Genomic DNA, 21721 nt, shown 5'->3' on the forward strand with positions numbered 1-21721 from the left:
TTTGGCTGGGAAAATATTTTAATAAGAATATGATATAGGTAACAAAGCCTATATCACTAATAAGACATCTACAGAGTACAGATAAAATAAAGGCATTAATGTGCTACAAAATATGAGATTTCTTGAAACTTATTGGAAGAGTCTTCATAAGATGCATAAATGTAGCAGTACTAACATCAAGTATTAAAAATATTGTCATAAACCCACAGAGAAGAATCAGTATGGCATCCGTTGTGCCAATGAGCAGCCATGTATTGTGTATTTGCAGGAGCTATGAAAATTCTACCACCAGTTCATGTTAATGAGAACCTAAATCCAATGAAAGATAAAATTGAGTCAAGTACCATATTCTGCAAGGAGAAAATAAGGAAGGATATATGCAGATTTTATAGGAGTCCCATCCGTGACTTGTCACTTTATTTAATTTTTTTTACAATATAAATCGTTAACGTTTTTTTTTCTAACAGTACAGAAAAACAAATGAGGTAGATGTCCTATAAAGAGCACGGTATGAGGAACTAAATCTATGATGAAGAATATTTAGGACCATACAGCAACACGTCCATGATGCAACCTATTGCAATCTATGAGCCATACATTTGATAAGGTGTACGACGTACCTTTTTAAGCAAGGGTACCTTTTAAGCGTACACCATATTGTAGGAATTTATGTTGCTATTATATGTTTTAAAAGGAATCTGTCACCAGTTTTTTGCTATCTACTCTAAAAGCAGCATAATGTAGAGGAAGAGACCCTGATTTCAGCAATGGGTCACTTTACTGGGCTGCTGGCTGTAGTTTTAATAAAATCAGTGTTTTATCAGCAGGAGATTATCACTAGAGGACTAGTAAACCTGCTGCTTCGTAGTACAACCCTGCCTCCACCACTGATTGCCAGCTTTCTGCCTATGCATAGTATACACAAAAAGCTGCCAATCAGTAGAGTGGGTTACACAGCGTACAGTATTCAGAGAATTAGTACATCTCCAGTGCAGCAGATAAATGTGATTTCGTCAAATCGATAGCATGCAGCTTAGTATCCAATACATCCCTGGAATCAGGGTCTCTGTCTCTACACTACTACACTATGCTGCTCTCAGAATGGGTAGCAAAAACCCGGCGACAAATTCCCATTAAAAGTTGGATTGAAATAGGCATAATGTAGAAGTCTGACCTGTATTGTCCTCTTTCTTTACCTGTAGGCTACGTTCACACGATGAGTTTTTGATGTTGCAGATTTTCTGCACCATTTCTGCACCCATTAAGTAAAATAGGTCACTTGCATTTTTTCAAAAACTCACCGTGGGAACTTAGCCTTAGAACAGGTACTGAGTTTTAATTATATCATATTTCTGGCACTTGAAAAAATAAATAAAGCGAATATGGAGTGACTGATTATAGTAGGCCTATATGTAATTTGGCATTTGAGACAGTTTCTAGTGACATCCCTTATTGGATAAAACTTTTGGAGTGAAACAAGAGGCACAGATGTACTACCGGCTCTATACATATCTGCATATTGGCTTTAAATATAACAGAAGCCATGGCAGTCTGCTCGATCCCTCATTTTGTTGGGAAAGTAATACTGCCTTCAGAGCCCTTCATACATATGTGATCAGAGTCTTAGAAAATGCAACATTCTGGTTGTTATGAGATAACATGATGTGAGGTAGTAATGGCTGCTAATCTCCTTATCTTGTTAAAGGGAACGTATCAGGAGAATCATGCTGCCCTAAAACACCAACAGGCTTCCTCATAATAAAGAACTATGCACGGCTGACAGGTCACTCCATATGTACATAGAGAGACGCCAATCCAAGCCAAGGCAGAGGACGCTAAGGCTATGTGCCCACGATGCAGAAATGAAGCAGAAAATTTCTGAAGCATTTCTGCATCTCCCTGGCAGAAAAAAACGCAGGTGGATTGTACATGCAGATTGTGCATGCGTTTTTCCTGCAGAATACATGCGGATCCACATGCGGATTCACATGCGTTTCCGCATGCAGATTGACAAGCGCTTTCCAGGCGATAGCATCACTTGGAAAGTGCTTGACAACTAGGTCACACTATATAAATCCATGCAAACAGCATGGATATACAGTGTGAACCGTAAAAATAAAATAAAATAAAGCTATACTCACCCCCGAGGCCCCGGCGTGTGCAGCAGCGCTCGTTCCTGTCTGGTTCCCGGCTGCCGGCATATCGCGAGACAGAGCGGTGAAGGGCCTGCGGTCACATGACTGTGACGTCACCGAAGGTCCTTCAGCGATGCCGGCATTCAGAGAAAAGCCTTCGGAAAGGTGAGTATAAACTTTATTTATTATTTTATTCTTTTTTTTACAGGTACAATGGTACCCAGGTCTGGATGAGAGTCTCCTCTCCTCCAGAACTGGGTACCATAAGCACATAGAGACGCATAGAAGCCGCTTGTCAAATGTACAGACGCGCATTCTATGCGTCTCAATGCAAGTCAATGGCGGCCATTCCGCTGCGCTTCCGCAAAATTAAATGACATGCTGCGGATTTTTGTACGCAGCATAAACGCTGCGGAAAAATCCGCAGCATGTGCATAGAACATGCGGAATCCCCTTGGGGACCATGGGGTGCGGATTACCTAGCGTTTCACAAGCGTTTACGCTGCGGAAATTCCGCAGCCTAAACGCTTGAAAAACGCTACGTGGGCACCCAGCCTTAGCCCAGGGTCTCTATTTCAAGTTATATTTGCAGAGTTAAAATAGTCCTTAATAATGGGGGAGTCTGTCGATATTTAATGATGGCAGAATGAATCTCCTGAACGATCACCTACCAATCTAAATAGATTAGAAATCCACTAATAATGTCTAATGAATGTAAATTTTATCAGATATTGCCCCGGGCAGGTGTGTCATAACCTGCATCCTGGTCCACCAGTAGTAATCCATGGGATTGTAGCGTGTATATGGCGCCTCCGCAGTCAGAGCGTGGGTGACGTCATTAATGACCGGAGACGTGTCTGTTGAACCACTATTACAATAGGTGTGCATCCTGGCGATCTTCTCGTCAAAGTACTTTCTTCCATAATCATTCTTCACGGTTTCTGATAACTCGTCCCACATCTTATCGCCAATTGCTTTTATTTTTTCAGGGCTGTATAAACTGGTGGCTGCGATGAAATTCCCAGGTTCAACCACACTCACTTTCACTCCAAGGGGGTGCATCTCATAACGCAAGCAGTCAGAGAAAGCTTCCACCCCAAATTTGGTGATACAATAGGGTGAACGAGCAGGGTTTGCCATGCGACCCAACATACTGCTTATATTTACTACACGGCCTGTAATAAAACATGGGCATGAAATCATATTAGAGAATGTTTCAGCTTATTATTTTACAATGATGACCAGCTTTACCGAACTCTGGAATATACTGACTGTGACTAGTCAAGAATGACGCCCATACTATTAATTGGGAACAGCTTCAAAATAAATGATCACTTCTGTGGTTATCACTTTCTTTTATTTATATAATAGTTGGAGCTCTATTTTTCTGAAACAGATCTCCAATTTCTTTTTGTAACGCAGTAAGGGAGTAAATATTACTTATTTTTATTATTTCCAGACAACCTCTTTAAAGAGCAATAACTGTTGTTTTAATTTTTATTTCATAAATCAATAGATCACATAAAAATAAGAAACTTTGTAATATATCTTATCAGATAAATCTGCTTTTATCTCTGCCAGAATTGATCCATCATTAACAAAATTATCAATTCTAAGTAAAATTTGTATTCAGTGAAGACAGACTTTCCCATTACTGGTGACACCAGAACCACCACCCCTAAGTGGGGCTATTATACTGTATGGAGGACTATGTGCTGCCCATAATACTGTATGGAGGACTATGTGGTGCCGATAATACTGCAAGAAGGACTATGTGGGGCTCATTATACTGTATGGAGGACTATGTGGGGCCCATTATTCTGTATGGAGGACTATGTGGGGCCCATTATTCTGTATGGAGGACTATGTGGGGCCCACTATACTGTATGGAGGACTATGTAGGGCCCATTATTCTGTATGGAGGACTATGTCGGGCCCATTAAACTGTATGGAGGACTATGTGGGGCCCATTATTCTGTATGGAGGACTTTGTGGGGCCCATTATTCTGTATGGAGGACTATGTGGGGCCCACTATACTGTATGGAGGACTATGTGGGGCCCACTATACTGTATGGAGGACTATGTGGGGCCCACTATACTGTATGGAGGACTATGTGGGGCCCATTATACTGTATGGAGGACTATGTTGGGCCCATTATTCTGTATGGAGGACTATGTGGGGCCCATTATTCTTATGGAGGACTATGTGGGGCCCATTATACTGTATGGAGGACTATGTGGGGCCCATTATACTGTATGGAGGACTATGTTGGGCCCATTATACTGCATGGAGGACTATGTGGGGCCCATTATTCTTTATGCAGGACTATGTTACATAGTAAAATAGTAACATAGTTAGTAAAGCCGAATAAAGACTTGCGTCCATCAAGTTCGACCTGTAAGTTATGTGGTTGCTAAAGTTGATCCAGAGGAGGGCAAAAACCCCAAATGATTTGGCCAATCTTCACCTGAGGAAAAATTCCCTCCCGACTCTGAAACCAGCAGTCAGAATAAATCCCTGTATCAACCTACTATTTTATTTTATTTTTAAGTATATGCTGAAATCTGCCTGGTATCTAGAAATGCATCCAGTCCCCGCTTGAACTGGTGTAGTGAATCCGACATTACCGTCTCCTCACTCAGTGAATTCCATATTCTCACTGCTCTTACCGTAAAGAACCCCTTCCTATGCTGGTGCTGAAACCTTTTCTCTTCCAGTCTTAGTGAGTGCCCTCTTGTTACCGTAATATCCCTCCTTTTGAACAAATCCCGGGCAAGATCTCTATACTGTCCCCTAACATATTTGTACACATTTATTATGTCCCCCCTCAACCTTCTCTTTTCCAGGCTGAATAGTCCTAGTTTTGCCAACCTCTCTGGGTATTGCAGTCCCTCCATTCCCTTTATTAATTTTGTTGCCCTCCTTTGTACCTTTTCAAGCTCATTTATATCCTTTCTATATATTGGGGCCCATAACTGAGCACAGTATTCCAAGTGTGGTCTGACCAGTACTTTGTACAGTGGAAGAACAATGTTCTCATCCTTTGCAGCTATACCTCTTCTGATACATCCCATTACCCTGTTTGCCCTTACAGCAGCAGCCTGACTTTGGGCACTCCAATTTAGTTTGCTATCAATCAAGATTCCCAAGTCCTTCTCCAGCTCTGAATTCCCCAATGATTTCCAATTCAGTGAGTACTGGTGACTTCCATTTTTCCTTGGGCCCATTATTCTGTAGGGAGGACTATGTGGGGCCTATTATTCTTTATGGAGGGCTATGTTGGGCCCATTATTCTGTATGGAGGACTATGTGGGGCCTATTATTCTTTATGGATGGCTATGTTGGGCCCATTAAACTGTATGGAGGACTATGTGGGGCCCATTATTCTGTATGGAGGACTATGTTGAGCCCATTATTCTTTATGGAGGACTATGTTGGGCCCATTATTCTTTATGGAGGACTATGTTGGGCCCATTAAACTGTACGGAGGACTATGTGGGGCCCATTATACTTTATGGAGGACTATGTGGGGCCCATTATTCTTTATGGAGGACTATGTTGGGCCCATTATACTGTATGGAGGATTATGTGGGTCCATTATTCTGCATGGAGGACTACGTGGTGCCCATAATACTGTAAGGAGGACTATGTAGTGCCCATTATTCTGTATGGAGGACTATATGGGTCCATTATTCTGTACGGAGGACTATGTGAGGCCATTATACTGTATGGAGAACTATGTGGGGTCCATTATACTGTATGGAGGACTATGTTGGGCCCATTATACTGCATGGAGGACTATGTGGGGCCCATTATTCTTTATGCAGGACTATGTTGGGCCCATTATTCTGTATGGAGGACTATGTGGGGCCCATTATTCTGTATGGAGGACTATGTGGGGCCCATTATTCTTTATGCAGGACTATGTTGGGCCCATTATTCTGTATGGAGGACTATGTGGGGCCTATTATTCTTTATGGAGGGCTATGTTGGGCCCATTATTCTTTATGGAGGACTATGTTGGGCCCATTATTCTTTATGGAGGACTATGTTGGGCCCATTATTCTGTATGGAGGACTTTGTAGGGCCCATTATTCTGTATTCTTTATGGAAGACTATGTGAGGCCTATTATTCTGTATGAAGGACTATGTGGAACCATTATCCTGTATGGAGGACTAAGTGGGTCTATTATTCTGTATGGGGGACTATGTGGGGACATTATTCTGTATGGAGGACTATGTGGGGCCATTATTCTGCATGGAGGACTACGTGGTGCCCATAATACTGTTTGGAGGACTATGTAGTGCCCATTATTATGTATGGAGGACTGCGTGGGGTCCATTATACAGTATGGAGTACTATGTAGGGCCCATTATTCTGTATGGAGGACTGTGTGGGGCCCATTATACTGTATGCCGGCTGGCAGGCGACTTTGTCCAAGATTTTTATTTTGGCCCTCTGTGTGTTTGGGTTTGACATCCCTGCCATAGACTAATAGAGGACAATGTCTCACAAAATTCTTGAACAAAATAAAGTCGGTAATTAGATAAACACATTATTTGTCAATACACATTGCAATGGAAAAACAAAAACATTACCTTTAGCTCTGCGAATAAGAGGGAGACAGGCTTTGGTAGTTCGGACAGTGCCCCACAAATTCACCTCAGCAACTTCTTTGTAGGTCTCCATACTAGTGAACTCCACTTCTCCAAATGTAGATATTCCAGCATTGTTCACAACACCCCATAACCCTAAACAATGGAAAATAAGATATTTGACGTACATATGTAAATTCCGCAATTATCTATGGTGCCTAGCGAAGGTGATAAGGACCAAGTTGTTAAAATGTTTTATGTAGAGTGAAGAAATAATATTTACCAGAGTTCAGCTTCCTTAAAGGAGGTGGCAAATGCATGGAATCTATCACCGGGTTTATGACACCTAATCTGAACACAGCATAATGTAGGGGCAGAGACCCTGATACCAGAGATGTGTTACTTACTGTGCAGCTTGCTGTAGTTTTAATAAAATCACTGATTCATCAGCAGGAGATTATCACTAGAGGACTGATAAACCTGCAGTAATGTAAGCCTCCATAGACATGAGCTCTGTATAACACCACCCTCACCACTGATTGGCAGCTTTCTGCCTATGCACAGTGTACAAAGCTATCAATCAGTGGTGTGGGCTGGCTTATACAGAGGTCACCATTCTGAGAACACGGATTGTATCAAAATTAAAGCAAGTAAATGACACATCAATGAGGAATCAGGGTCTCTGCACCTGCATCATGCTTCTCGCAGAAGGATTAGCTAAAACCTGGTGACAGATTCCCTTTAAAATCAACTTTCTTTTTTTTCCAGTTTATATTTTTTTCATCTATATACTATACTGATTGTTGCTTATTAGGTACAATGATATTGGAAGGTAGAGGGGGCAGCTGGCTGTGCGACACAGTGTATGGTAGCAGGAGAGCAGATTTAAAGAATAACCGTCATATTAATTGTTATTTCACAAATCATTAGTGCACATTAGAATAAGCAACTTTCTCTTATCATAGAAATCTGCTACTTTCTCTGCCAGAATTGTTCAGTCCACATCAATTTCTCAATTATGATGTGAAATCTGTATTCAATGAAGACAAACTTTCCCATTACTGAGAAATAAAAATTAAAACGACGGTTACTCTTTAAATATTCTGAGCTCACAGCAATGGCAGCAGAGATGTACCCCAGCATGTTGCTCCATGTACCCATTTTATTCGTTCTTCTTTTACAGATGATTTGTATTTTTACAATTAAACAAAAAAGAATTGGAATTCTGACACTAAAATGGCACATTTATGTGGAAAGGAGCTAAAGCATACATAGACTCAGGTTATTAATATAGTGTGCCATAATTTGCAAAGTTTCATTTTCCAGAAGTAGGCCAATGCTATTATATAGGATCAAGAAGCAGTTGTACAAAACTACATATTCTGAGCAATGATCACTTGATGAATACTGGGGTCTCTGCATTGCATGTGTAGCCACTAATTTCAGTCAACAATTGTACCCTCTGTGATCAGCTGACGCCAGGTACCTTCTCAGTGAAGGGGGTTATAAAGAATGATGACCCCCTTTGCTGGGTTTATGCAATACGTGCACCTGGGTGGATGAGTAGGGGAGCAGATCCCACATATGCATTACACATTTATAGACATGAAAGCGGAGGGATCTTATATCTGTTTTTTGGGCTTACAGCTACTATATGTCTCCTCCTCACAACTAAAATGTGATTAGCAGACCGGAGAACAGAGATTCAAAGAGATCCTGTCACCATGAAAATGCCGCCCAATGTGCAGGCACCATGTTATAGAGTTGGGTGAGCTGAGCAGACTGATATATAGTTTTGTGAGTTTTTCCTGGGTGCTGCACTTTCAGTAAAGTAGCGGGGCAGCTCCCTAACGCTATTAAGCGTAAATCAATTCTTCAGAAATGATGATGAGGAAAAGGCTTTTTATTCACAACACGTTTCAACGCCGTACCTGCGTCTTTTTCAAGTGTTTTCTTCACTTGAAAAAGACACCGATACGGCGTTGAAACGCGTTGTGAATAAAAAGCCTTTTTCATCATCATCATCTCTGAAGAATTGATTCACTTCAGCAGCGCAGCCCAGCTACGTGTTTATCCAACTGGATCCAATATCTCCTGGAGGATTCATCTTCCAGCCACGGGGCAGCAGCTGGTTTTCTTCATGCCTTCATAGGAGTTGTGCCTGTCACAACTCCACCAGGTGAGCATAACCAGCACTCTCCTACTCTCCCTCCATAGGGCATCACTCTATTGTGTGCTCTGTTTTCCACATCTAGATTTACATACAGATTAATAGCGTTACCCGACCAGACAGGTCCCCTGTAACTTCCTCAGACCATCAGGGAAATTATAATTAGTAAGGCTGGCCATACACATTAGATGGCTGCTGACCGAACGATGCAGCCGATAGACACCTCAGCCGACACGCTCATACACTTGGCCAAGCACTCCTGTGTTCTCTATGAGAAAGCACATATTGGCAGGCAGCTTATCTCAGGGAGAACAATGCAATCGGCAGTCCAAAATTGGACATGTGTGATTGACATCTCGCTTAACCATCAGTCCAACGGTGACACCATAGACATTAGACTGTTGGCCGAGCCCGTCGATATCAGTGGGTTCTGCAGACATTAGTCTAAGTGTATTGGGGCTTTAAGAAATATTTTCTTTTCTATATCTACATCTAGGTCTTACAGTCCAGACGATGCAGTATATGCTGTGTTCTGTATACTTGCTATTACTCACCCTTTTCTGGGTCTTTCAAACTTTCTTTTATAAATTCCACAGCTGTGTCCACTTCTTCTTGCTCCACTACATTCAGCTGTATAGTCTTCATCCTCGCACTTTTCATGTTGTCCAGCTCCTTCACGCCGGCATCTCCCTTGTTCTAGGATAGCAATAATATCAGCTCTAGTTCCAACTAATTACTCTGAGGCTTTTGTATGAACGCTGGACTAGAGCACAGAACCTCTGCAGGTATTTACTAACTTGGAATAAAAATATAACTAATCTAATTTCATCCAGGGAACAACCTGATTTTCTGTGCATTTATTTTTTATCTATGAGACATTTCCATTAACTCCTAAAGCTAGAAAAGCAAAACAATTTTTTGGAAAAGCAAAAACCAATTCAACTCGCCCAAAAAAAGCACAAATCTTACCACCAAGAACCTCTGCAAAGAATTAAAAAATGTCTAGGAATTAGCAAGATACAGGATTACTGCTGCATATTAGACCAGAAGCTTTCATTCCTTGATGTGTTACATCAATTTTCATGTTTAGCACTGAAGTCAATATATTTTTGTTCATCTTGTTTGATCTCCCTGTTCTGTGATATTGATCTCTCACACAATGACTTTGTTCCTCAGCAGGCGCTGCCATGTTGTAAAGTAAATCTTATCACACAGAGACGACAGCGACACCTAAGAACTTGTTGCACACGACCGACCTCAGACATGTCACAACACAACTGGTAATTAAGGGTACAACCACTACATATTTGGCCGACATTCAGCCTCTTGTCACCTTCAAAGACAACTTGTTTTATTAGCTATAAAACCGTCTTCAGGCCTCACCTGCAATGTTGCGTGTTGTCTGTGTGTTTGTATCTCACTAGTTCCACCTCACTGGCTACTCTGCAAGTCAATGTCCAATTCTTTAATGGGGATGTCAGCCCCTTAAGAAATTTTTATCAAGCCCTGTAGCTTGCTAAATCCTAGCAGTGTGTAATATACAAACTGTTAGGATTTGGCTTCACTTGCCATTACCGCAGTCATTACGTGACTGCTAGTATGCGAACGAAAGAGGCAGAGGAGACGTGTTCTAGACAGCACGTGACTGCAACTATGCAAATCGTATATTTTTGGTCACGCAATGACAAATCCTAACAGTTTCTACTTTACACACCTCTAGGATCTGGCAAGCTGCAGGGCCTGTCGAAAATGTCTTTATTGAATGGACAACTCATTCAAGTTTTACAACATGACTCAGGTTAATCGGGCAAACTGGAGACAGTACTTTTTGGAGTTGTTGCTCCACATTAGTATAGTGTTAGTAATATGGCATCCCAAATGGGTAACCAGTACCTAACTCAGATACATTGGCTCCTCTTGTGGATCTCTACCTGGATCTTCACAAGGAGAATCAGTACTTTTCAAGAGTTAAAATAATCTAAGGATTAAATTAAATAGGCTTTGCTTACTTAGGCATGCATTTACACAGGGGTGCAAAACCTGGGGCACAGGGGCCACATGCCCCCCTTATGACTTTCTATCCTGCCCTCAACTACCTGCTCATAGCCATGCCTGATAGTGTCTGATCTTATGTAATTTCAATGTTAGGGACTAGTTGGGTGTCAGGTAGCACCATAAGGATGGGTAACTACTAATAGATGATGACATGTTCACAGAGTGCACTATATATGAAGAAGATGAAATGAAGAAGTGGAAAAGCAAGTGTGCTGTCATAATCATTGTAGTTTATGGAGAAGGGAAACACTTGGATGTATCAGCATCTAGCATAATCTATAATTAAGAAAGGTATCACAATCCACAATTACCTCTGGATTGTGAATGGTAGAGAAGAGGACCTCTATCCTCCTGATAGGTGGGAGTCCTAAAATGGAATCAGCTCCTAGTGGATATTTATGTTTTGATGATTATGATGTTTTAGTGTGGCCCATAGGGTTGGTTCAATCTAACAATGTTGCCCTCAGGAAAAAAAAAAAAGTTGTGCACCCCTTGTATAACATATGCTCAACAAATGCATTAGGGAGATGCCTCACAACGCCATCAGTCAACATTGGAATCCATCTTAAAAACCATATATGCATATGCTGTTTGGAACACAGTAGTTGATTGGTTGACTGTACTATTCCAAACAGCGGATTTCCAGTAAAAAAATGCATAGGTTAAAAGTACAGATATTCCTATTGCAACGCTATATGAAATTCATCTGAAACATCCATTTAACCTATATGTTTGAGTGTTAAATGCATTCTTAAAATTTTAAGTCATCGACATTTCTGCAAGGTATGAACATACCCATATAGTAACATACCTTTAACAGACATCCTGCAAACACAGTGAATCCTTTGCCATGAAGATGCTTAGCCAGTGAAAATCCAAATCCTGAATCACATCCTGTGACAAGCACAGCTTTATTAGCCTGCAAAGATAAAATAAGAACATCTGTATGTAGAAATAGCCATAATCTGTATACTGGCAAATGAGCATATAACATTATGCCAGGAAACCTAATATAAAATAAAGGAAATGAAGAAAAAAGTGAAGTAAAGGACAAAGCAGTACACAACAGAGCACGAGCAGAAAAATGGTTTTCTGTGTGGGATATTTACAAATCAGGTGAAATAACAGAAGTGCTGCAATATAAAACATCATCTACAGGGCTGAGCACTTGTAATACAGTGCCTTGAAAAAGTATTCATACCTCGTGAACTTTTCCACATTTTTTCATGTTACACCCGCAAACGTAAATGTATTTTATTGGGATTTTATATGATATACCAACACAAAGTAGCAAGTATTTGTGAAGTGTAAATGAAATGATGCATTGTTTTCTAAATATTTTAAAAATATAAATCTGAAAACTGTGATGTACATTTGTTTTCAGCCCCCTCTAGTCTGGTACCCCTAAATAAAATACTGAGCGACCAATTGAATCCAAAATTGAGTCCACCTGTGTGTAATTTATTCTCAATATAACTATAGCTGTTCTGTGAAGGCCTCAGAGGTTTCTTTGAGAACATTAGGGATCAAACATGGTCACTCTGGAGGAGCTGCAGAGATCCACAGCTCAGGTGGGAGAAACTGTCCACGGGACAACAATTAGTCGTATACTTCACAAATCTGGCCTTTATGGAACAGTTGCAAGAAGAAAGCCATTTAAAAAAAAAAGCCATAAGAAGCCTTGTTTGCAGTTTACAAAAAGCCATGTAGGGGACACAGCTAGCATGTGGAAGAAGGTGCCCTCTCAGATGAAACCAAAGTAGAACTTTCTGGGCTAAAAGCAAAACGCTATGTGTGGTGGAAAACTAATACCGCACATCACCTTGAAAACACCATCCCCAATGTTAAACATGTTAGTGGCAGCATTATGCTATGGGGATACTTGTATTCAGCAGGAACAGTGAAGCTGGTTAGAGTTCATGTGAAGATGGATGGAGCTAAATACAGGGCAATACTGGAGGAAAACCTGTTAGCGGCTGCAAAAGACTTGAGACTGGGGCATAGGTTCACCTTCCAGCAGGACAGAAACCCTAAACATATTGCCAGAGCTACAATGGAATGATTTAGATAAAAGCATATTCATGTATGGGAATGGCCCAGTCAAAGTGCAGAACTAAATCCCATTGAGAATCTGTGGCAAGACTTGAAAATTGCTGTTCACAGACGCCGGCATCCAATCTCAGAGATAGAGCTAGTATGCAAAGAAGAATGGGCAAAACTTTCAGCCTCTAGATGTGCAAAGCTGGTAGAGACATACCCCAAAAGATCTGCAGCAGTAATTGCAGCAAAAGATGGTCCTACAAAGTATTGACTCAGGTGGGGCTGAATACAAATTTACTAAAAAACAAAGCAGCACACTGAAAAGCTAAGTATGCGAACATGAAATATATGAAATTTGAATAGCATTACTGCTCTAGAAAATAGAAATAAATGAGAAATCTTAGCACATAAATTGGCCAATTCATGTGTACCTGGTAGCTGCGGTAAGGCGTTTCTTAAAATACCTGGACCTTACCAATGTGAATACCTCTCTAAGGGACATCCGTCTGCTTATGTGTGGAAAAGTAAGATCCTACTGCAATTAAAACCACTTCAGGTATTGCAATTGGCCAATTCAGGTACATATGAATTGGCCAATTTATGTCCTAAGATTTATCATTTATTTCTATTTTCTAGTGCAGTAATGCTATTCAAATGTCATATATTTCATGTTCGCATACTAAAGCTGTGTGCCCACTATGCGTTTTTAAGCTTTTCTGCAGCGGCAATTCCGCTGCAGAAACGCTTAAAAAATGCTTGGTAGAAGGCCTGCCATGTTCCCCAATGATAATCCGCTGGTGCTGTGCACATGATGCGGAAATTTAAGCTGCGGATTATCATTGCGGAAAAATCCGCAGCACTACCAATTATTTTGCGGAATCGCGGCGCTTTCGCCGCCATTGACTTGCATTGGAACGCATGACATCCGCATCACTACATGTGCACATGCGGATATCATGCGTTTCAATGTGCGGATGGTACCCATGTTTGGAGAAGAGGAGACTCTCCTCCAGACCCGGGTACCATAGTACCTGTAAAGAAAGAATAAAATAAAAAATATACATTATACGTACCTTCTGATGGCCCCTGGTGTCCTTATCCAATAAGTCCTGGCTCGCCGGCAGCTCGCAATGGTCTAAAAGGACCTGCCATAACTAAATGACGTTATGGCAGGTCTTTTTAGACTATCGAGAGCTGCCGGCAAGCCAGGACAAAACGGATAAGGACACCGGGGGCCATCAGAAGTTAAGTATAATATTTATTTTTTACCATTCTTTTATGGTCACACTATATAAATCCATTCCGGTGGCATGGATTTATATAGTGTGACCAAGTTGTCAAGCACTTTCCAAGTGATGCTAAAATCGCTTGGAAAGCGCTCGTCAACAAGCATGCAGAAATGCATGTGAGAAACGCTTCACTTCCGCATGTCCCTGGTAGGAAAACGCATGTACAATCCGCATGTACAATCCGCATGCGTTTTTTCTGCCAGGGAGATGCAGAAACGCTCAGGAAAAATCTGGAGCATTTCTGCATCGTGGGCACATAGCCTTAGGCTGAGTTCACACGATGCGTTTTTCATGCGTTTCCGCGGCGTTTTTGCAGTTGCGTAAACGCCGCGGAAACGCATGAAAAACGCATGGTAGAAGGGCAGCAATGTTCCCCAATGGAAATCCGCATGTGCTGTGCCCATGATGCGGATTTTTCCGCAGCGTAAACGCTGCGGTCAAAAATCCGCAGCATGTCAATTAATTTTGCGGAAACGCTGCTCTTTTGCCGCCATTGACTTGCATTAGACCGCATGGAATCCGCATCACTGTATATGTTGATGCGCTTTTCATGCGGTCTAATGTGCGGATGGTACCCGGGTGTGGATGAGAGGACTCTCATCCAGACCCAGGTACCATTAAAAAAAAAGAATAAAATAAAAAATATATATATTCTCACCTTCTGACGGCCCGCGCTGCGTCCTGCCGGCTTCCCGCGCACTTCGCGGTTGAATGAAGGACCTTCGCTGACGTCAGAGTCATGTGACGGGTCACGTGACGCTGACGTCGGAAGGTCCTACAGTCTCCACTGCCGGCAGCCGGGACCGATGAAGCAGGACACCGGGGGCCATCAGAGGGTAACGTATAGATTTATTTTTTATTTTTTGACATCACACACTATATAAATCCATGCCGGCTGCATGGATTTATATAGTGTAAAGTTGACAAGCACTTTCCAAGTGATGCTAAAATCACTTGGGAAGCGCTTGTCAACCCGCATGCGGAAATGAAAGTGAAGACCGCTTCATTTCCGCATGTCCCTGGCAGGAAACCGCATGTACAATCCGCATGCGTTTTTTCCTGCCAGAGAGATGCAGAAACGCTCAGGAAAAAATCCTGAGCATTTCTGCATCGTGTGCACATAGCCTTAGCGCTGCAGAGTGCTGCTTTGATTGTTAGTATTTTATGGAGGTAGCGGCTCCTAGTAAGCACATGTTCACACCTACAGTACCTTGAGAAAGTATTTAGCCCCCTTGAACTTTTCTACCTTTCGCCACATTTCTGGCTTCAAACATAAAGATATAAAATTCTAATTTTCTTGGGAAGAATCAACAACAAGTGGGACACAATCGTGAAGTGGAATGAAATTTATTGGATATTTTAAACTTTTTAAAAAAATTAAAAACTGAAAAGTGGGGCGTGCAGTATTATTCGGCCCCTTTACTTTCAGTGCAGCAAACTCACTCCAGAAGTTCAGTGAGGATCTCTGAATGATCCAATGTTGTCCTAAATGACTGGTAATGATAAATAGAATCCACCTGTGTGTAATCAAGTCTCCGTATAAATGCACCTGCTCTGTGATACTCTCAGGGTTCTGTTTCAAGTGCAGAGAGCATCATGAAGACCAAGGACACACCAGACAGGTCCGAGATACTGTTGTGGCGAAGTTTAAAGCTGGATTTGGATACAAAAAGATTTCCCAAGTTTTAAACATCTCAAGGAGCACTGTGCAAGCGATCATATTGAAATGGAAGAAGTATCAGACCACTGCAAATCTACCATGACCCGGCGGTCCCTCTAAACTTTCATCTCGAACAAGGAGAAGACTGATCAGAGATGCAGCCAAAAGGCCCATGATCACTCTGGATGAACAGCAGAGATCTACAGCTGAGGTGGGAGAGTCTGTCCATAGGACAACAATCAGTCGTACACTGCACAAATCTGGCCTTTATGGAAGAGTGGCAAGAAGAAAGCCATTTCTCAAAGATATCCATAAAAAGTCTGGTTTGAAGTTTGCCACAAGCCACCTGGGAGACACACCAAACATGTGGAATAAGGTGCTCTGGTCAGATGAAACCAAAATCAAACTTTTTGGCCACAATGCAAAACGATATGTTTGGCGTAAAAGCAACACAGCTCATCACCCTCAAAACACCATCCCCACTGTCAAACATGGTGGTGGCAGCATCATGGTTTGGGCCTGCTTTTCTTCAGCAGGGACAGGGAAGATGGTTAAAATTGATAGGAAGATGGACGGAGCCAAATACAGGACCATTCTGGAAGAAAACCTGTTGGAGTCTGCAAAAGACCTAAGACAGGGACAGAGATTTATCTGCAAACAAGACAATGATCCCAAACATAAAGCAAAATCTACAATGGAATGGTTCAAAAATAAAGGTATCCAGGTGTTAGAATGGCCAAGTCAAAGGCCAGACCTGAATCCAATCGAGAATCTGTGGAAAGAGCTGAAAACTGCTGTTCACAAACGCTCTCCATCCAACCTCACTGAGCTCGAGCTGTTTTGCAAAGTAGAATGGGCAAGAATTTCCGCCTCTCGATGTGCAAAACTGATAGAGACATACCCCAAGCGACTTGCAGCTGTAATCGCAGCAAAAGGTGGCACTACAAAGTATTAACTCAAGGGGGCCGAATAATATAACACGCCCCACTTTTCAGTTTTTAATTTTTAAAAAAAGTTTAAAATATCCAATAAATTTCGTTCCACTTCACAATTGTGTCCCACTTGTTGTTGATTCTTCCCCAAAAAAATAGAATTTTATATCTTTATGTTTGAAGCCAGAAATGTGGCAAAAGGTAGAAAAGTTCAAGGGGGCCAAATACTTTCACAAGCACTGTATTTCTTGTATTGGAAGTACCATCAGTTTTTTCTGAATACAAATGTACGTCACAAATTTCAGATTTATATTTTTTAAATATTTAGAAAACCATGTATTATTTCCATTAGGCTATGTTCACACATGTTGGGTTTTCAGCGTTTTTTGCTGCAGATTGTTATGCAAATTTTCTGCTGCGTTTTGCAGTACCAGCAAAGTCTATGAGAAACCAGAATTCTCTGTTCACACATCTTGTTTTTTTGTTCGGTATTTTGTGCCTTGGTTGGGTTTTTGGAAAATAGAGCATGTCACTTCTTTCAGTGTTTTTTCAGCGTTTTTCCCCCATTGGAAGTAATTTATTTTTGTGATTTAACCATCTTGTCTTGTCAATGAGGTGGTTGTTTGTATTAGGAGAGTTTAATTAAATTAGTGATGTGTATATCGTAAACATTAGCTGAGCTATGTGTGAGATTGAACAATACCTGTGGCCCAGTGAGGTGTGAAATTGAACAATGCCTGTGCAACTGAATGGCAGACCCCATAGTGTGAAAGTAAATAGTGTCATACAAACTCAATGCATTGCCAGTGTCTAAACTATTCCTGAACAATTCACTTCCCCCACTATGCCAAAACCAGAATGAGATTTTTTTTTTCACTGAACTTTATGGACATGCATAAAGAGAAAAAAAGACACTGAAAAACACACTGAAAAAACGCACAAAAAACGCAGCAAAACCTGCGTTTTTGACGCAGCTGATTTCCTGCCAGAGTTGGGTTTTGCTGCAGATTTGTGACACTGGGGTATGAATACATTTCAAGGCACTGTATCTACTGTACATATAGTAAAAGTATAATTTCAATATCAGGGCAAATTTAGTTATCTATAATGTAGTAAGTAAAAAAAAAGAATGTGAAACAAGTCACATATCTAGAAAATATAAATGGAGGGAATAGATATGTGTGTAGTACATACCCCTTCTGGTTGACTTGCATAGGAACGATTTGGCAAAACAGAAGACAAGTTTTGCAGAAATCTAGGAAGTATAAAAAAGAAAACACAGTTCCACTTATCAAATACATTTAATTTAAAAATGTATACAGAATAAGGAGCCTGATAAATAAATATGGAAGCGAGCAGCACATAATTTCAATATCATATTTTGTTTATTACACTTCTTGTACTAAATGTTTTTTTAGTTTTGTGTCATATTTCTTCACTTGTCAATGCACACAGTCATATTACGCATGTGTTTCGTACAATGATATGATAGGGTTAACTCTAAGATTGCCTGGCAGAGGAGAGACCACATGGGCCAAAAAAGTGCTGTCTCCCCTGGTGCCCCTATACTTACAACATACAAATATTGATCAAAGGCAGATAACAGCATATGATAGAAAGTGATGCATGCTAGAATAAAGTGGCTTTTCCTGGAAGGAGAGACATGTTCAAGAAGCAGATACATAAGACCCTGCAGATGTCAGGAGCTACATTGGAAGAAGACCCCCACACTATGCAGTACCTGCATAAAGTTTTACTTTAGCCTCTGTTGGGCCAGTAATGTTTGGTATACCACAAAAAGTAGTAGACCATGCTATTCCATTTCAAGTTATGCACGAAAAGATTACCGTATATACCTCCGGGTATACTTTCCTTAATAAAGGTGCCCTATGAGCGACATATCCTACTAAATGCTTATATGTCATGATATGTCGCTGTCCTATGCGGGGATATACTGCGAGATTTTCTTAGCTTAGGTGCTAAACAGATATCGCTACTGTGTTGTGAACATAGCCTTACACTGCAGATCCTCCTTTCAGTGTAATAGAAGCCAGAAGTGAGGAGAAGCAGCGCACACATGAAGGATAGGGCACGCACGTCCAATTTACAACTGTACATCAGATGGACATAATGCAAACAATCTTTACCCCTCGGACTCCGCATTGTCAGAAAACTTGCTACCTAGACATTCGTTTGTATTAAAGGGAATCTGTCAGTATGATCAACCCTCCTAAGCTGTCTATTTGGGCATGTTGGTCATAGGAAGCTAAATAAAATGAATAAAATGATGCCTTGATATCTGTGATCTGATATCTTATTCCAGAGTAATCCACGTTTTTCTTATATGCAAATGAGCTGTTCAGAGCTAGGGGCCGGACACTGATCTGTATGAGAATCAGCCTCCAGAGATTATTTTACATGAAGGGGGAGTTACCAGTGTGATGTGTGATGGCCGCTCTCTACTCTCCTGATCTCACTGCAGAGCTGTGTGTGATTATACCTCACACATCTGCCGGGTCCTATCAGCTTCAGATTCTACCTCACAGGCAGACAGGGCTGCAATACAGCAGAGCTGTGAGAGATGCAGCTACTAACATATATGTTATGAGGCAAAGTTCAGTTCTACTCTCCTGTGTTAGTCCCATGTCTCACACTGGTACTCTGGAGGCAGGTTTTCATGCAGATCAGTATCTGGCTCATAGATCTTAACAGCTCATTTATATGTAAGAAAAATATGCATCTCTTTGAAATAAAACATTGGATCACAAATACAGTTATATGAAAAAGTTTGGGCACCCCTATTAATCTTAAGCTTATTGTTTTATAAAAATTGGTGATTTTGCAACAGCTATTTCAGTTTGATATATGTAATAAGTGTTGGACACAGTAATGTTTCTGCCTTGAAATGAGGTTTATTGTACTAACAGAAAATGTGCAATCTGCATTCAAACTAAATTTGACAGGTGCATAAGTATGGGCACCTCACCAGAAAAGTGACATTAATATTTAGTAGATCCTCCTTTTGCAAAAATAACAGCCTCTAGTCGCTTCCTGTAGCTTTGAATGATTTCCTGGATCCTGGATGAAGGCATTTTTGACCATTCCTCTTTACAAAACAATTCCAGTTCAGTTAAGTTTGATGGTCGCCGAGCATGGACAGCCCTCTTCAAATGATCCCACAGATGTTCAATGATATTCAGGTCTGGGGACTGGGATGGCCATTCCAGAACATTGTAATTGTTCCTCTGCATGAATGCCTGAGTAGATTTGGAGCGGTGTTTTGGATCATTGTCTTGCTGAAAGATCCATCCCCTGCGTAACTTCAACTTTATCACTGATTCTTGAACATTATTGTCAAGAATCTGCTGATACTGAGTGGAATCCATGCGTCCCTCAACTTTAACAAGATTCCCGATGCCGGCATTGGCCACACAGCCCCAAAGCATGATGGAACCTCCACCAAATTTTACTGTGGGTAGCAAGTGTTTTTCTTGGAATGCTGTGTTTTTTTGCCGCCATGCATAACGCCTTTTTGTATGACCAAACAACTCAATCTTGGTTTCATCAGTCCACAGGACCTTCTTCCAAAAAGAAATTGGCTTCTCCAATTGTGCTTTTGCATACCTCAGCCGACTCTGTTTGTGGCGTGCTTGCAGAAACAGCTTCTTTCGCATCACTCTCCCATACAGCTTCTCCTTGTGCAAAGTGCGTTGTATAGTTGACCGATGCACAGTGACACTATCTGCAGCAAGTTGATGCTGCAGCTCTCTGGAGGTGGTCTGAGGACTGTCCTTGACTGATCTCACCATTCTTCTTCTCTGCCTTTGTGATGTTTTTCTTGGCCTGCCACTTCTGGCCTTAACAAGAACTGTCCCTGTGTTCTTCCATTTCCTTACTATGTTCCTCACAGTGGAAACTGACAGGTTAAATCTCTGAGACAGCTTTTTGTATCCTTCCCCTGAACAACTATGTTGAATAATCTTTGTTTTCAGATCATTTGACAGTTGTTTTGAGGAGCCCATGATGCCACTCTTCAGAGGAGATTCAAACAGGAGAACAACTTGCAAGTGGCCACTTTAAGTAGCTTTTCTCATGATTGCATACACCTGGCTATGAAGTTCAAAGCTCAATGAGGTTACAAAACCAAAAAAAGTGCTTTAGTAAGTCAGTAAAAAGTAGGTAGGAGTATTTAAAACAAGAAAATGATAAGGGCGCCCATACTTATGCACCTGTCAAATTTTGTTAGAATGCAGATTGCACATTTTCTGTTAGTACAATAAACCTCATTTCAAGGCAGAAACATTACTGAGTCCAACAGTTATTACATATATCAAACTGAAATAGCTGTTGCAAAAACACCAATTTTTCTAAAACATTAAGCTTAAGATTAATAGGGGTGCCCAAACTTTTTCATATAACTGTAACAAGGTTTCATTTTATTCACCTTCCTATGACCTATATGCCCTGTAAGAGGGCTGCCGGACATATCCTTGAGGGGAGATATGTGTCATTGAGATTGGCAGCTTCAGTGATGTGAAACCGGGAAAGCATGCTCCAGCACACATAGTGCTGAGAGGGTTAATAGGGTGTATCAGGGCCGTTTTTTTCGAGCAGTCATAAGAGTTGGGGGGATTGGCTGCTCACATATTCCTACCTTAGGGTGTGTGTATAAAATGGACACCAAGTGTCTCATTCAGTGTCTGTGGCTGGAGGTGTGGAGACCTCCAGAGCGTTTGAGGGTAAAAAGACACTGACCGTAACCATGAGCGGGTGAACCCGCCATATTGGATGGATTGTTTACTTTCTGTTTTGTTACACTGTGCCGGACAAGGCTTTCTTTTG

The 21721-nt window shown here is 41.2% G+C and overlaps 1 protein-coding gene across 1 annotated transcript in view; it reads right to left on the minus strand.

The window, feature by feature from the left end:
* The window catches only part of BDH1 (3-hydroxybutyrate dehydrogenase 1), a 27835-nt gene continuing 6114 nt past the window's right edge, over positions 1-21721 (minus strand). Inside the window, exons 3-7 of the mRNA XM_073675040.1 lie at positions 18074-18134; positions 11770-11877; positions 9458-9599; positions 6737-6889; positions 1-3310 (exon numbers count right to left, since the gene is read on the minus strand). Of these exons, the coding sequence (XP_073531141.1) occupies positions 2841-3310; positions 6737-6889; positions 9458-9599; positions 11770-11877; positions 18074-18134 (934 nt within the window). The 3' untranslated portion in view covers positions 1-2840. The remainder of the gene's footprint in view (positions 3311-6736; positions 6890-9457; positions 9600-11769; positions 11878-18073; positions 18135-21721) is intronic.

Source organism: Phyllobates terribilis, unplaced genomic scaffold (genome assembly GCF_046119375.1).
Source record: "Phyllobates terribilis strain yellow unplaced genomic scaffold, ASM4611937v1 Scaffold_3__8_contigs__length_932513732, whole genome shotgun sequence".
Taxonomy (NCBI): domain Eukaryota; kingdom Metazoa; phylum Chordata; class Amphibia; order Anura; family Dendrobatidae; genus Phyllobates; species Phyllobates terribilis.